The sequence below is a fragment of the Cricetulus griseus genome (assembly GCF_003668045.3).
Source record: "Cricetulus griseus strain 17A/GY chromosome 1 unlocalized genomic scaffold, alternate assembly CriGri-PICRH-1.0 chr1_0, whole genome shotgun sequence".
Lineage (NCBI taxonomy): Eukaryota > Metazoa > Chordata > Mammalia > Rodentia > Cricetidae > Cricetulus > Cricetulus griseus.
The window spans coordinates 12,233,536-12,250,468 of record NW_023276806.1 but is presented as its reverse complement, the minus strand read 5'-3'; the positions used below and the strand labels follow the sequence as shown (position 1 = coordinate 12,250,468).

Here is a 16,933-nt window from a genome sequence, read left to right as displayed (position 1 = left end):
TTAATTAGGATATATTAATTATACATAATAATGGGCCTCATTGTGATAGTTTCATACATGCACATGATACATTTTGATCATATTCCCCCATTGCCCTGTCTTGCCCCCCCCCACTCTTTGATACCCTATCTCTTTCTAAGCAGCCTCTTTTATTCTTGCATGTCTTTTTATGTTTTAGTTTCCTTGGGTTCCTTACAGGGCCGTTGGGAAGGGCTTATTTACAGGAGCATAGGCATCCCTACTGCTTTCTATTCCATTGGAGAAAATGTCCGTCTCTACCCCGGCCATCACTTGTTTCCTATAGTTCCCTCAGTGAGGCGGGTGGGCCTTCATCAATGGACTGTTCTAATGCTCTTGTGTCTTGGTGCAAGTAATTACAGCTTTTGTGAGTTCATGGGTGCAATGGCCATGCCATTTCCAGAAGAAAACATTGTACAGCATTCTACCCCTTCCTCCAGCCCTTCCTTCCCCCTCTCTGACGTCCACTAAGCTTTGGAGGGGGCAATGCAGATGTTCAGAATGTAGCTGAACACTCACCTGTGACGTGTGTGCATCCCGTTGACTAGTGAGTCTTGGTAGGTACCCAGGCCGCTGCACAGAGAAGCTTCTTTGGTCAGCACTCAGCAGCACTAACTCATGGGCAAACACACCCTCATTTAGAAGGCAGTTTAGCAGGTGAATCACATCCACTTGGCAGGACAGCAGCAATAGCTTCCTCATTCTGATCGACTGTCTCTCCAGTCTTGGGTTTTTGACCGGGTTTACAGTACCAGATATGGATTCACTGCTCTGGAGTGGACCTTGAGTCCAATTAGGATGTGGTTGGTTATCTGACAACTGACTTGTCACTGTTACAGCAGTAAGCACATCTTACCTGCTTGGTCATCAACAAGACCGAGGATAACTTTTCTAACCCCACAGCATAGCATCCTCTAACACTATGGAAACAAGGCAGCCAGGAGGAAGGTTTTAGCTCAGTTCTGCCACAACACACCTTGCCTTCTTAGCTTCTTAGCAGACAAGAGAGCGACTTCCTGTTTCTCCCTGCTTGTATCCTGTTTCAGCCCAGCCATATCACTTCCTGTCTGTCTGTACAGACCTCCAGACCTCTGTGGTTAGCTAATAGTCAGCTCTATTCTCTGACCCCTGCACAGGCTTTATTTGTACAAGCAACATATCAGCACACAGTTCTGGTTTAATTTCTGTGCGTCCTGTGAACAGAGCATGCAGGGTTTTCAGGAGTAGTGTCTAGCCCTGGTGGGGACTCAGCGGCAGTGGCTGTTTTCTGTATTGATTTTGGGGTCCCTGGGCCTCACTGACCAGCATTTTGCAGGGACTATCTGATTATTCAGATCACAATCTTCAGGAATTTTCTATTATCAACCCCTGGCTTCTAGGAGCAGCGTTGCTCAAGTATGCTGCCTGAAGAACTTCTGGGGTTTATTGAGGCTCTCTTCCCTGTGATGTCATGTGGCTGTGGCTCTCCTAGGTGGCAACACTTTGTTCTTCCTCCTTACAGACCCAGTTGTACATGCATTTGACCAACTACTCGGTAAACAAACATAATGAGCGGTTTGAACGCAATGAAACCGAAGACAAAGGCAGTAAACGTTCAATCAAGTGGTTTACAGAATTCCTACACGCCAATCAGCATGATGTTTCCAAGTTCTGGAGTGATATTTCAGTAAGATTCTTCTATTCTGTAACCATAAATGTCTTTCATTAGCATGAAATTTAAATACCACCAAACCTTTTTTTTTTTTAAAGCCTAGTACATGAGGTTGAGCAGATGAGGTTTTTTTTGTGTTGTTGTTTTTTAAAAGAAAGTAGACTTGTGACAGGCTGTAGCCAGTAAGAACCTAATTTCTAGAGATAGGTGTGCTATATAGGGATAACAGCACAGTCAGTGCATGGAGGGATGAGATTGGGAGAGATGCAGAGGGTATCACAGGTCTGTGGAGGTTTGCATGAGGTTCCTGCTGAAGTGATGTGTGGACCAACTTTTGCATCTGAAGAGGATTTGAGATCATTCTTCTTTTCTGAAATTTGTGTGTGTGTGTGTGTGTGTGTGTGTGTGTGTGTATGTACCAGTGCACAAATGTATGCCACAGCATACATTCAGAGGACACTTGTGAGAGTTGCTTTTCCCTTTGTAGAGAAGCTTGAGGATCAAATGAGGCTCACCGGGTTTGGTAGCTAGCACCCTCACCTGCTGAACCGTCTTGACAACCTCATTCAATTTTTAAAAGGACAACAATATGATTAATATGATCAAATGTCTGCATCTGAAAGACACATCAAAACAGGCATAGGCTGGATTAAAGCCAGCAGTAAGGATAGGCAGAGAAGACACTTGGGAAGGCCCTGGAAGTAGTTGAGGTGAACAGATGGCTTAGGGTGAACCCTAGTGAAAGAGAGACAAGGAGCTCGACCTGGGGGTAACTGATTGTCCACAATGCAGAAGAGGGTCAAGGATTTATCTGTTTTCAGGAAGAGTGGAAGGGAGAACGCACGCTATATCTGCAATAGAATAGGAAGAAATTTATTTTTAGTATAGAATTAGTTTGAAGGTGAAGGAAAGGAGTTTTTCTTGTTTACAGATCCATCATTCCATCCTTTCATCCGTCCTTTTATCCACCCGCCCTTCCATCCATCCACCCACCTACCCATGAATCCACCCATCCATCCACTCACCCACCCACCCATTTTCATCCATCATCCATCCTTTTATCCACTCATCCATCCATCCATCCATCCATCCATCCATCCATCCATCCATCCATCCATCCACTCCAAGCCCTTAGATCACTGTCTCAGCAGAACCAAGAAAATACTATACACTTTCTGACATTTTGGTTTTTTTTTTTGCATCTTTACCAGCACATTACTTCTGTATGAGTCTGGGTCTTTGAGTTCTTGTGAAAATGTAATCTATTGGTCTGCCTTAGTAGGGGGACACGAGAGTGAAGGACCAGCCAGCAAAAAGTAGTTGCAATCTCCTCTTCCGACACTGTTTTTAGACAGTACCTTTCCTGCCCAATTGAGTCAGGAGAAAGTGCTCTAACAAGACAAAGGGAGGGTATGGAAATGAGCTTGTGTGTTAGATCTTGAAGTATAAGTTTTAGATGTGAGCCCAAAATACTAATGCAAGCCCTTTAATCTCTAACACATTGCATGATCTTGTCTACAAATGTGATATTTAGTGTGTTAGTTAAAATGCATATAGTGATTAAATGAGGATATTTTTAAAATGTTCCAAAGACGATATTACAAACATTAAAGTGTCTGTGTGTATGCAGTTATTTGAACTGTTATGTTTCTGGGTGGCAGCAATGAGGTTAACACCCCTTTCCCTTTTCCAAGTAATATGGCTTCCACCCAGTGGTAGACTATTTCACCTGAGCCATGAGATTGACTCCTGAGAAATGACAGACCACCAATAGAACAGTAGTTAAGTAGCTAACACCCTGTTCTAGGCACTGTGCTGGAATTTGTGTCTGGGCTCGCAGCCTGTCCCTTAGTGGCTTACATTCAGGAAAAACAAGACTCAGAATTGAACTCCATGCTTTCACTGCCTAGACAAGAAGCAGGAGAGTCAGGCATAAACCAAGAAGTGACTTAACCATCTTTATGGTGACCTATTTTCAGACAGTAGGAGTTAGGAAGCCGATGTAAGTAGAGGCCAGCAAAGTGGCTATCTTTCCCATATTCTACTGTTTCCTCATGGAAAACTTTTATATGTGTAGATATTCTGCATGCATATATATATGCACTGTGTGTGCCTGGTGTAGGTGTAGGTCAGAAGGGGGTACCAGAGTGTCTAGAACTGGAGTTAGATGCTTGTGAGCTGCCTTGTGGGTGCTGGAAACTGAACTTGGTTCCTCTGAAAGAAGTTCTCTTAACCACTGAGGCAGCTCTCCAGCTGTGATAGCCAGGATGCATTTCCTTCTCAGAGAAACCTTTACAGAGTACAAGCCAGCACCATGAATAAAAGCAGCACCCACGAGCTTTCTTCCTAGCCCTTCAATATCTGTCTAAGTGGTGGTCCCATAACGCTGTTGGGAAATGCTCCGCCCTCCATAGAATTTTTCTTCTCTATCACTCTTTTCTCCTTCTGTAAAGGGCTAAGCCATATTCCTCTTTATCTTATTTGTTTACAAATATTTTTAAGCATCTCCAATGCCAGGTATTATTATGGGTGCTGGGATGGTGTAAAAATATAGAAAGTACAAGGGTCTTGTTGAAACACAGAGAGAAAAGCGTCAGTTGGTGCATGCTGTGGGTACTAGGATGCATTTCCAAGTGTGGCTGCCTTTCAAGCACGATTGTGGAAGCCCTGTCTGAATATTTAGTGATCAGGCATGAAAATCTAAGGAAGGATGCTCCAGGAAGATGGGACAGCACCGAGCCCCAGGTGGGAAGAAGTAGGGAAATTCAAAGAGAGTTTGGCCAGAGCGATGGGTGGGCAAAGGGCAAAGGGCAAATGGCAGAGCTAGAGGAAGTGAGGAAGAGCAGGATGCTAGCTTCTCCCCAGGCCATTTTCGTATGAAACAGCATCCTAACAAAGGCACTTTCATATCTTTCCTCACAACCTCGATAGGAATTGGTGGTGAAGACCCTGATTGTGGCAGAACCTCATGTCCTGCATGCCTATCGGATGTGCAGACCTGGTCAGCCACCAGGAAGTGAAAGCGTCTGTTTTGAAGTCCTGGGGTTCGACATCTTGTTGGATAGAAAGCTAAAGCCATGGCTTCTGGAGGTAAGGTATTCTCTAGGAAGAAGAAGAATACAGCACTGTTCTTATGTTTCAAATGTGCGCTTAGCAAGGAGTCCCCAGCTCGCTGGCTGCAATGAGGCCTGAATGGAGTGTGTGGGAGGAGGTGACTGAAAATTCTCGGGCCAGAGTCTTTCCAAAGATGAATCAATATGATCTCATATTGCTTCCTCTCATTAAGATCCAGTGAGCTGAAGTGCGAGCTTGCTGCCTCTGAGCTGTCTGCTGGTTACATGAATATTTCCTCAACCTGGTGGCATCTACCTACTGCCTCATGAGCTCTGGATATTACATCTCCCCTGGATGGCCACTGCCTCTGGACCCTGACTTTAGTGTGTCTTTAAACACTTCATGGAGAGAGGGGCTCCTGCTGGCTCACTATTTAGTGTCCAGTAGTCAGCATTACAATAAACATAAATCCTCCCTTACGGCCATTTGATATTCCTGAAATGTCTTTGGATTTGCTATCTGTCCCCTCTAGTTATTATTTTTATTTTAAAATGTCACCTAACATATAGAACATTATAAAGAATATCAAAATGCCCTTTGCTCAAGACACTAGTGTATTGTGCAGCCACGTTTACATTTGCGTAATTCACACAGCACCTCACAAGCCTTTTCCAGCTGTCTCCCATCCAGATGTTTACTCTAGGACCGCAAACTGGGGTCCCAGGAAGAATCTAACTTCTCGGGGCTACTCACACACTCATTTGAACTATGTCTCCAGAGTGAGTTGTAGTTGAAGGAACTTACTACCACAGAAGCTGCCATCAGCCACCACCTTTCATTCCAGAGGGCGTCCCTCTTGTCGTTAGTGACTGAGAAGTCACAAGTCACACCAGAGTCTGCAGCTTTTTGCAAGAGAACCCGAACGTGTGCTAAGTGAGACCTTGGTTCAAAACATTTGGAAGGAAAGCACAGTTTTCTAACTTGAGTGAGGGAGAGAGGGAGAGAAAGAGAAGAAGTGTATTCATATATTCTAGGCAAATAACATGTATTGTATGTCCAGGAAAATCCATCTGCTACCTAGAATTTTAGTCCAGCCTGGTCCTAGAAACAAGACTTGGCGGAATCATGTTTTCTTTGCTTCTGCCATCCTTGGGTGGAAAAGTACTTGACTGTGTAGCATGGACCCTCCTTCTTAGTAAGGCCTGGAATCTTGAAGACTGGACACTTGGACCTTGATAGTTGTTTCCTCTTGTGGCTGTGCTTTCCTCTGCTCCTGTCCCGGTCACTTACCCCTGATGTGTGGAGCAGTGAAGGCATGCTCATGTTTCACAAGGATGAACTAAAAGGATTGCTGGGAGTAAGAGCTGTATATAGAATCCGAATTAGATGTTACAAAAAACATTTGTTCCTAGGAGCTTTCCATCAGGTTGCTAAATCAGAACTGACTTAACAGTTGGATTCTGTATGTTTTCTTTAAAAGGCTCGCAATAAACACATCTCTTTATTATTTGTATTTCTTCATTGGTTCTGCCTAACTCAATGCGGAATCACTAATAAAACCCTCCACAGCATTACTATCTGTGAACAGTGAACAGTTTGCATGTTCAGATACTAAATGTCCTATTTTGAGAGCCTGCTCTGCATTTTGCTGCCAACTGATGCTGCTGCCAGGCTCACATTCAGTGTTGAAAACCTTCTGGCGCCACCATGTGGAATAAAACAGAGGCGCCTCGGAGGATGAGATGACTAGCTACTTGGAATCCCAGCAACGATTGTCATTGGCAAACTTAAAGAAATTTGTAAGCGTTAAAAACACTTTCAGGGACAGCCTAGTCATAAAGCTTGGGAAACAGCATTGAACCGAACCAAGCCCTCTGAATGTGGGTGCCAGCTAGGAAGCCAAGACAGTCTATCAGATCTCAAACAGTGGAGCCAGTCTTTAACCCAGAGCACAAATGGACTTTGGGAACTCATTTCCTATGGAGGGACACTATTGCAGCCCAGATACAGCAAGGAGGGCCTAGGTCCTCCCCCAAATGATATGATGGACTTTGAAGGTCCCCCGTGGAGGGCATCACTGTCCCTGGGGAGGAGTTGGGGGATGAGCTGGGGGGGGGTTGGTGAGGAACATGGGAGGATGGGGGGACGAGGGAATGGGGGGATGGATATGTAAATATGAGTAGTAAAAATAAAAGAAAATACTGGCAAAAAACCAAAACAACCAAACAAACAACCAAACCAAAAAGCCACTCTCAGGTTGGAAAATTGAGCCCAGCCTGTGCCTGTTGTCAGGAATGTCTCCCAGGTGGTTGAACCAATGCTATCTGAGATGAAAGTTAATGAATCACTGTTGAGCCAGGTAGAGAAAAGCAACAATTTATAATGAAGGAAGCAACAGAACCCATCAAGAAGGTCTTAGGTGGTGAAAGGAGGGAGCTTGTCGTTCCTACGTGCTAAACGTACACATATGTGTGACTATTATTATGTCATAAATATATCTACTATGGGTCTTCCCAACTCTCAAGATAGGTTACTTTTACCTTTTCTAAGGCTTGGTGGCGTGGGCCAGTAGCTTGGAGTGCCCAGGTAATACTGACAGAAACCACTAACCATGTAGAGCAGTGGTTCTCAACCTTCCTAGCGCTGCGGCCCTTTAATACAGTTCCTCATGCTGTGTGACTTCCAACCATGAAATTATTTCATTGCTACTTCATAACCGTAATTTTACTACTGTTATGGATCTTAATGTAAATACCTGTGTTTTCTGATGGTCGTAGGAGACCCCTGTGAAAGGACCATTTGACCGCCATGGGTTGAGGAACTTCTGTTGTATATGGAGGAGCTGGTCTTGCCGATGTTTCTCTGCAGTTCTTTGCCATAGGGCAATAGAAAAACGGGTGTGGTTGTGGGGACTGGAGCATCTTCCTTGTGAGACTGATGACTGGAAATTACCAGTTAGTAAACATGACTGGATTATGTATTGACCTCCCGACGTGCAGCCAAACTCATGTTTTCTCTGTAAATTTCAGATTAATCGAGCCCCAAGCTTTGGAACTGATCAGAAAATAGATTATGATGTCAAAAGGGGAGTTTTACTAAATGCACTCAAGCTGCTGAACATCAGGTGAGCTTCTCCTCCACTCTCTGGGGCCCCCCAAACTTCAGGTGAGCTTCTCCTGTGCTTGCTGGGGTCCCCAACATCAGGTGAGCTTCTCCTCCACTCTCTGGGGCCCCCCAAACTTCAGGTGAGCTTCTCCTGTGCTTGCTGGGGTCCCCAACATCAGGTGAGCTTCTCCTGTGCTTGCTGGGGTCCCCCCAACATCAGGTGAGCTTCTCCTGTGCTTGCTGGGGTCCCCAACATCAGGTGAGCTTCTCCTGTGCTTGCTGGGGTCCCCCAAACTTCAGATGAGTTTCTCCTACAATGTCTGGGGTCCCCAACAACATATGAGCTTCTCCTTCACATTCTGGGGTCCCTCAAACATCAGATGAGTTTCTCTTCAACTTTCTAGGGTCCCCAAACATCAGGTGAGCCTTTCCTCCACTGTCTGGGGTCCCCCAAACATCAGATGAGCCTTTCCTCACTCACTGGGGTTCCCCAAACATCAGGTGCATTTATTCTTCCCTTGCTCAGGTGAACCTTTCTCCCACCCTCGGGGTCCCCCATCTTTGTCACCAATAAAGCATTCACACGTGAAACTGGCTTTGCAAAGAGAATCTTTATCTTTTTGTGTTTTACGTTGAGGCCTTCTTCATTCCATTCTGCAAACCCACATTGTTAACAAACAAAGAAACACAGAAACAAACAAAAAAACACCTTTCCAGTCTCCCGTTCCCACTGCCACTATTTTCCCACACAGCACTGTGCTCCTGTGGTAAGTGCTGTTCAGTCACAGAGGTTACCCTGGAGTACAAGCTTACATTGGTTGGTGCGGTAGGGGCCCCTCTCATTGAGGGGAAGTTAAGCACCCAGAAAATCTCAAACATGGATGTCCTACCTTCATTAGTCTTTCTTCTCTGTCTTGCTTCTGTGTAAATGGAAAAGATGACATTGTTCAGTGAGGTGACCGTCACTGGAAAAGACAGACCCAGTGGGAAGAAATATGTGAGAGGAGACATGGTTGGGGTGGGGAGAGCTGCTTGAAGTGAGCGTGTCCTGGATTCAGGCATTTGAGATGCTGTCATGTAGAAAAGACTTCTGACTCCTAATGAAAGGAAATTATTAGGGGAGGCAGGAGGATGGTGAGTTTGAAGCTAGCCTGAAACCTGTTTCGTCAAGGAAGAAAAGAGAAAAAGTATTTAACATAGCTGCTCCATGATGCATGCTCGGCCTTGATTAGAGGGCCCTGAAGGTCAGCCAGGGATTTTATGCTCCATTTATTCTCATCATCGCTCAAGAATTCTCAAAGAGTTATGGAATACTTCAAGGAATTTTCTTATTTAAAATATTTTTAAGTATTTAGCAGTTGCCATTGAGGTCTTGCTTTATATGGAAAACATCATGAAAAAAGGACATGGACACTGCAGTCTGATTTGACATTTCCACATGGATTCTGTGGCTTGGTGAAAGGAGCACACATCTGCAAGTTTCAGTTTTTTGTTGTTGTTTAGTCTACGCACTGTGAGTTTAGATGATATCAGCTATATTTTTACATGGTTTCCTATTATAATAGAGCCTTATGTTTAACTTAGGGACATCCTTGGTGTGCCTTTAGATTAACAGATGATGATAGTGATTCACAAATTATCTGTGGGTAGTTTGCTTATTTCAAAGTGAGGAATATCTATAATTTAAGGAGCAAGAAATTTCTAAAGGTCTGAGCATGGGGCCTCTTCCTTATCTATCTGCATGTTCTCCTTAGGACATAGCACAGTCTTAATCCTTAGCGCATGTGTGTTGCACACCTGTCTTCTCTCTTCAACCATGGAGGGTCCACGGCACGTGTCTCAGTGGCTGGTTCTGTGCTGCACATACCATAGTGATTCACATCAGGAACAGTAGGGAAGTCCTTGCCTTGCATTCAGTGTTATGGTCTTCATCTTGATATGGGTAGAATTGCTCTGTGATTTCAGAATGCTGTTTTCCCTTCGACTACCAGAAAGGAGATTTTCTCTTTCATTATTTGTCTTTCTTCTTAGGAACCCAAACAGGGTTTTGTTTGCTAAATACCATGGCTAAGCTTCCTTAAACACAATTATATAACTCTTGTATCTTAACAAATCTGTGTTTTCTCCAAGCCGTGCTAGCTGGCTGATTATCTCATTGTTTTCCCCATGCCTCCTGCTGGTTTGTTCTGTTCCCTAATCTAAGTGGATGCTTTTCCTTGCTTTCTGTAACTCAGAAACTTTCTGCCCTATTTTATTGTAGAACTCTCCATTTTGACCCTAGTTAATTTTTCCACCCTGTAATATTTTGGTGGCATTAGCGTGTACTTAGTACAGGGTCTATCACTCCTTCCTTTTTCTCTGTGATGTTGTTTTTCGGTTGTGCCTGACTTTCTAATTTTATGAATGCTCCTTACAGTTAAGAGTTTTTTTCCGCAAATCTTACTGCACCAGTGTACCCGTGGCGTGCCTCTATCTATGCCTCCACGTCCACTTTAAACCATTGTGCTCTGGAAGATCCATCCCAATGGCTGTGAGTGTAGAAGCTCCCACGGAGGGGACAGAACTGCTCCGTGTGTCCTTAGCAGAACATAGTGACTGCAGATTCAGACGATATTTTGAAGCACGAAGCTTGAGATCTTCAGAGGAAACCGTTACACGTGGCCTTCTCGGGCCCCATGCTGTGGAATGAATGGTAGCCCTTCTACCTGTTGTCAGAGAAGATCCCTGTGTTGAGCTGAGATTCTCGCACAGATTTTCATCCCCCATGAGTCCCTTCTGCTACCGTCATGAAAGGCAGAATCCAAAGAAGACGTCCACAGTCCCGTGAGCCCCAGGTCTGAAATATTTGTGAATAAGATTAGGTTAAATGAAATACTCACTTCCTACCTAGGACTGATTGATGCGCTACAGGCCTTAATACCCTTCTCCTCTGAATGTTGGTCCTCTAGGCCTCTCTGACTCTTGTTGGAGTTCATTGAGCTTGGATCTTCATGGTCCCTTCTTTTACCTCCTTTTCACTGCTTCTGCTTCCGACAATGTGCTCTTGTCTCATTTCTCCTCTCTCTGTCAATTTCACTCATTCTTGTGTGTATGACTCTGGGGTCTTTGAACGTGTTTGTATGAAGAGACACACAGATTGACATGCATTCTTGTGTGTGTGACTCTGGGGTCCATGAATGTGTATGTGTGAAGAGACACACAGACTGACATGCATTTCGCTGACTTTGGCCCCCACTGGAGCACAAAGCATCCGTTTGATATGATCTGCCGATGGTGACTGCTGAAGGATTTGGATCTAGTATGTCAATATGTACTAAATAGCAAGGAAGTGAGCGAACAAACATGTGAATGAGTCAATGGCTAATGTAGCTCACATCTCAATTCAATATGACCAGGACTGAGTATCTTTTTCCTTTGTCATGTTTATCTTGAGTTATTCATTTTCTTCCCTGCTTTTAATAATGTGTACCTCCGTCTCACAGATGTTAAATATAAGCACTGCTTACTGTACTAGACTGTTTTCTGAAGCTATAGCCAACTACCCAAGACTGTGGAATTTAGAGAGAAAACAGGTATAGCTTCCTCATAGTTCAGGAAGCCCATGAATACGTTGCTTGCATTGTCTTGGCTTCTTGGGAGGACTTTATGCTGCATCTCCTCATGATGGGAAACAAGAAGGAAGGTGAGTGCATGCTGCAGAGCATGTGTGAGGGGATGAGAAAGAGGGGTTCTGGTGTGCTCTACAGATGGCCAGCTTTCATGGAGACTTAGCCAGCTCCCAAGTGATGGGGTAAAATTACCATACACGGATAGGGATGATGTAGGCTAATTTTTTTGGGAGAAATCACTTGAGAAACCGATAACCCAGGGTCAGCGCTCCAAGCATCCAATCTCAGCTGCCCTCTGAGACCGGACCAGAATCCCCGAGAGAGGGAGCCTGTCCTCCCCTCAGGCCTAAATACCCCCACCCTGTATGTACCTGCGGCCACCCCAAATGGGCGTGGTCAGTGCCACAGGTACTTAGTAAGATCTCTCCCTACACCCAAGTCTCAATTCAACTCGGACACAACTTTGACTGGGGAGAGCTAACCTATCCTTCCAAGAATCACTTTGATCCATTCCAGGATGTGGTACTTTTGGTGTCCTAATCATCTCGCTCTGGATTCTTCCTCTAAAAGGTCTGTTCATCTCAGTATGTGAGGTTGGTGTGGTACTTTGAATGCAATTGGCCCCCTTAAATCCATAGGGAGTGGCACTATTAGGAGATGTGGCTTTGTTGAAGTAGGTGTGGCCTTGTTGGAGGAAGTGTGTCACTGTGGGGGCGGCCTTTGAGGTCTCTTTTCCTCAAACTTTTGCTCACTTAGCATGGCAGACAGTCCACTTCCTGTTTCCAGTACTGCATACCGTATGCTCCCTGCCATGATGATAACCCTCTGAGCCATAAGTCTCCACCCCAATGAAATGTTTCACTTTGTAAGAGTTCCATAGTCATGGTGTCTCTTCATAGCAATAGGAACCCTAACTAACAGTCAGAGAGCAAGCTCTCAGCACATGGACCTCTGGGGACAGACACCATCTACCATGGCACACCTGTCAACCCCCTTTGTGTCAATTTCTTCTTAAAACCTATCTCAAGCCTAACTTTCTCTCCTCCTCCTCCTCCTCCTCCTCCTCCTCCTCCTCCTCTCCTCCACCTCCTCCTCTTCCCCCTCCTCCTTCTCCTCCTTCTTCTTGTTTTTTTGAGACAGGGTTTCTCTGTGTAGCTTTGGAGCTTATCCTGGTATTCGCTCTGGAGACCAGGCTGGCCTCGAACTCACAGAGATCTGCCTGCCTCTGCTGAGTGCTGGGATTAAAGGCGTGCACCACCAATGCCCGGCCTTTCCTTTCTTCTTAACGTTACCATCTTCTCTATCACATTGTACCCTGTGTGTCGGTTTATATGGCATCCTATCTCCCATCTTGGCTAGACTGTCAGCTCCAAAAAGGCAGTGGGCCCTCCATCTGTTTTTATGTCTAATGTGCAGAGTACTGAATGCGATGTGAACTGGAAAGAAAGGGTAGGAAAGCCTCTTAGTCTGGCAGAGCACTTGTAGGGAACTAAGGAGTTGGGAAGGCAGAGTGTGCTCATACAATCTTATCACTAGTACAGCACACAACACATAAGAAGCAAAGGCCAGAGGAAGCCCCTGTAGACTCTCCAAGTCATGTGTGGAAAGGAGCCAGGAAAGTGGGAAACAAGACCTGAGAAGTCTTCATGGGTCCAGTTGAAGGGAAAACTACAGATTAAAATGTTAAGTGAAAAGTTAAATTTTATTCTGGTCTGTGAAGTCAGCACTAAGAACCACTAGTTCTATCTTGTGCCCAGATTTATAGAAATGCAAATATGACTTTATATTGACGCTATTTCTAAAAACTAAGATGTGAAAAGACTATTCTAGCCGAAATATCATCTTGCCCTGTCCCCAGGGCTGAGCATGTAGCAGTTTGTGACCTGGCTTGTGGACTAGTGTTGTAGCAGAAGCCAGGGCCTCCTGCTTGCTGGGTCTGTGGATACAACGTGCAGATCAGAGTCAGGCAAGGGAGAAGAGAAGTCCCAAGCTTCTCCCCAAGTCGCTGATCAGACAAAACCAAAGCTGGGAGACAACACCTGTGTAACCTGGCTCGACTGTGCAGACACCTTTTTCTCGGAGGCATCTCCTCCCCTATCACCCAGCACGGTGTTTGATAGAGAAATTCTGATGCTTCGGGCTTCTGTAGGCACTGCACTTTCTTGCTTGGCTCTATGCTTTTTTTTTTCCTAATAAAAGAAAAAGCAAAAGGAAATCAAAGGAAAAGCAGAAAGGTCCATCCTCCTTGTGTCTTCCCCACCTTCCCTTTTATTGTTGGTCTTTATTCTTTCTTCTCTCATTTTCCTTTCCTCTCTATGCTATCTACATACAAGTGATCATTCTAGAAGAACTAGAATATTTAATAATAATAATAATAGCTATCTCAGACCTGGCATTTTATTTCCACTGAGGAACCTCAGCCAGACTTGTAGTCGCCATTGGAACAATGACGTTCTTAGTTACACAGTCGCTGACATCGGCAATCTGTCTTGTTCCTCACTTTCCATTCATTCTTCTTTCAGAATCTTCCCCAGTGTTCAAGGTTTTCCCATCTCTACTCCAGCTTCCGTGGTCCACACTCTTATACTTCACATTTGCTGATAGAGTAGCACTCAGGTTTGGATTTGTCTTTCTCCCCTGTTTGTGAGCCCCTGCGCTCTGTGTGCAGTTTTCACACCGGCAGTTATGACCAGGTCCCTCCAGGATTCCTGACTCCTTCACTGCTTAAAGTTCTACACGAAGCTCTCCTACGAGTGGTAAACCTTTGCCACCAGCAGAGTTTCTTGTGTTTATTCAGAGCACCAACCCTACTGGATGACTTTCAGTTTTATCAGTGTGTTTTCTTTATTTTCTCAAATTATCCCTTTTATTTCAACGTTGAACCACTTGAGCAAACGATGCCTCGATGTCATGAAAGAAAATGAGTGTTGTCTAGAACTTCTGGGTGTTGTGAGCTGTAAAGGTGTCTTACACTTTGTAAAGGGGACACTCCTTAAAGCCTGGGCCTGACATTCTGAATGCAGTCTTTAATGAATTCAGTGGGGCCCTCTGTAGCTTTTAAGCAACCTTTTCCTTCTTTTGACTGGAAACAGAGCAGGTAGCATTTGATCGGCATCCATATCAGAGTTTGACAACAGAAGATGGGATGGGTGGGTGTAAAATTAAGGATGAAAGCTCTGGTCTGTTTTGTTTTGTTATTTCTCCATGGCTAAAGGTAGTATTTACTTGCTTTTCAATTTCTCCTGGATTCTACACCGTTGCAACTGTGGTGGCAAAGAGAGACCTGAGACTTAATACCCCCCCCACATGGGAGGGACTAGAGAGAAATAATCCCACAGCACCGCTTCTTGTATGGAAACTGGAGGGCTGATGCTAAATGTTCACAGCTAAGCAGAAAAGATGAGAAGGAAGATGGAGCCAGTTTTCAAATGATGGCGGGTTACTAGGATTTCAGTCGTGAATGGAAATACACTAAAAAAAAAAAAATAGAGTGGTCAGTATAGCTAAGAGCTTACATTAAACAAATTGGTAAGAGGAAGAGAGGGGCATTTGTTAATTACCCTGATTGAGTCTTATAATACATCGAGGAGGAAAACACGTTAGTGTTGCTTAAGTTTAAAAGATGGGGAGAGAGATCCAGATTTTAACTCACCAAACATTATAGATGTTTCGTTTCTAGGATGGACTAGGAAAGCAGGTCCCTTGGATTTTGAAGACAATACAGGATTTCCATTTCTCCTGTTACTTCGGAAGCACTGCCTTCCGTACAGGGTCCTCTTACTTGACGGTTAGGTGAATGGAAAGTACACGAAGATACAAACTTAACTTCCTTCCTGCTTCCTCATGCTTCCTCTTCAGCAAGTTCTCAAAGGGACGGCTCAGGTTTTCTGCAGCGAAAGCTATGGTCTTTTTTTTTTTTTCTTCACGTTTTAGGACCAGTGACAAAAGGAAAAACTTGGCCAAGCAAAAAGCCGAGGCTCAAAAGAGGCTATATGGTCAGAACTCGATCAGAAGGCTTTCGCCAGGCTCCTCTGACTGGGAGCAGCAGAGGCACCAGCTGGAGAGGCGGAAAGAAGAGTTGGTATGGACCTGGGCTCGGGGATGTGGGGCGCAGGGTATTGGCTTGTTTTTATTATGTCTGGCACTGTGGTGCATAGTGAACCTGAGGTAGGCAAGCACCCTGCCACCCAGCTACCCTCCAGCCTGGTGTGAACACAGCCCGGTGTGAACATTTAACCACATGCCCACAGTGTGAACTTCATGACTCATTGCACTTTGTTTGTAAAATCTGTTCACTTTTAGAAAGAGAGACTTGTTCAAGTACGGAAGCAGGTTTCGAAAGAAGAGCATGAAAACCGACATATGGGGAACTACAGGTAACGTTTGTCCTTGTTTGTTGGTAGTAGGATTTTTAATTGGGTCACCAGCTCACAAATAATGACAGAGATTTCCTATTATTTATAAATGCTCGGCCTGTAACTTGGGCTTGTTCGTAACTAGCTCTTCCAACTTAAATTAACCCATTTATATTAATCTATATCTTATCACGTAGTATTCTCTTCCACCTTGTACCTCCTGTTTCCTGTCTGTGTCTTCTGGTGTCTCCCACAAGCCACGATTCTTCTTCCTTTTCCTTTCTTTCCCCGGATATCCCACCTATACTTCCTGCCCAGCTATTGGCTGTTCAGTTTTTAATTACACCAATCACAGCAATACACCTTGACAAATGTACAAATACCCCACAACATTTGTTTGTTTGAGAGACAGAAGAGGCGTCTGATCAATGGATTTTCATTACTAGTGATTTCTTCGTTAGCTATAGCTTTCCATTCACTGTGTTTCCGGAGAGGAAAGGGAGCCTGCAGGTAGACGATTTTGACTTGAGAAAGCTCTTGCCAGCAGACTTCCACTCTGCCCAGGGAGGTTTTTAACCAACTGTGACTGTACTTGGCCATTATGCACCATTTTAAGAAAGTCAGAATTCAGGTCTTCTTGCATTCTTCCTGGAAGCTTTTGGTGATTGCTGGACTTTCTTGTAAGCCTAATTGCTTAACAACCAGACAAAGTAAGATAGTATTTGAAGGGTCTGGGTAGAGTTAGCAGACAAGGGTGTGGGGGATCTTCACAGTACTCCCCTGGGAAGTACAAAAAGGGACCCCTTAATATTCTTGGGAAGATGGCCCCTCCTCTGTTACGATAAATCTTTCTGCCAAAAGCCGCCCGAGCCCCACAGCCACGTGTGCACTTTATGCCAGCTGCCGGAGTTCTGCCTGCCTCGTGGATGGACAAAATAATACACAGGCTTTTATTAGGTACAAATGCTGCTTGGCCAATGACTAGGATTCTCATCTGTTAGCTCAGTCTTAATTATCATAAATCTATATATTTTATAAGACTTACCTTATCAGACACCTTCCATTGGTGTCCCTCCTTGCCGGTGGATCACATTTAGAATCTGGAGGAAGAGCGGAGGGGAAAAGGAACACTTCCTATTTCT

The 16,933-nt window shown here is 44.6% G+C and overlaps 1 protein-coding gene across 3 annotated transcripts in view; it reads left to right on the top strand.

Moving 5' to 3' along the window:
* Window positions 1-16,933, top strand: part of Ttll7 (tubulin tyrosine ligase like 7) — a 117,781-nt gene that overhangs the window by 45,849 nt on the left and 54,999 nt on the right. For all 3 annotated transcript variants that reach the window (XR_003481317.2, XM_027395935.2, XM_027395936.2), the window contains 5 exons: window positions 1,520-1,684; window positions 4,601-4,759; window positions 7,753-7,847; window positions 15,370-15,517; window positions 15,739-15,812. Coding sequence is in view for 2 of the 3 variants with exons in the window: in XM_027395935.2 (XP_027251736.1) it covers window positions 1,520-1,684; window positions 4,601-4,759; window positions 7,753-7,847; window positions 15,370-15,517; window positions 15,739-15,812 (641 nt within the window). In the remaining variant the exon portion in view is untranslated. The remainder of the gene's footprint in view (window positions 1-1,519; window positions 1,685-4,600; window positions 4,760-7,752; window positions 7,848-15,369; window positions 15,518-15,738; window positions 15,813-16,933) is intronic.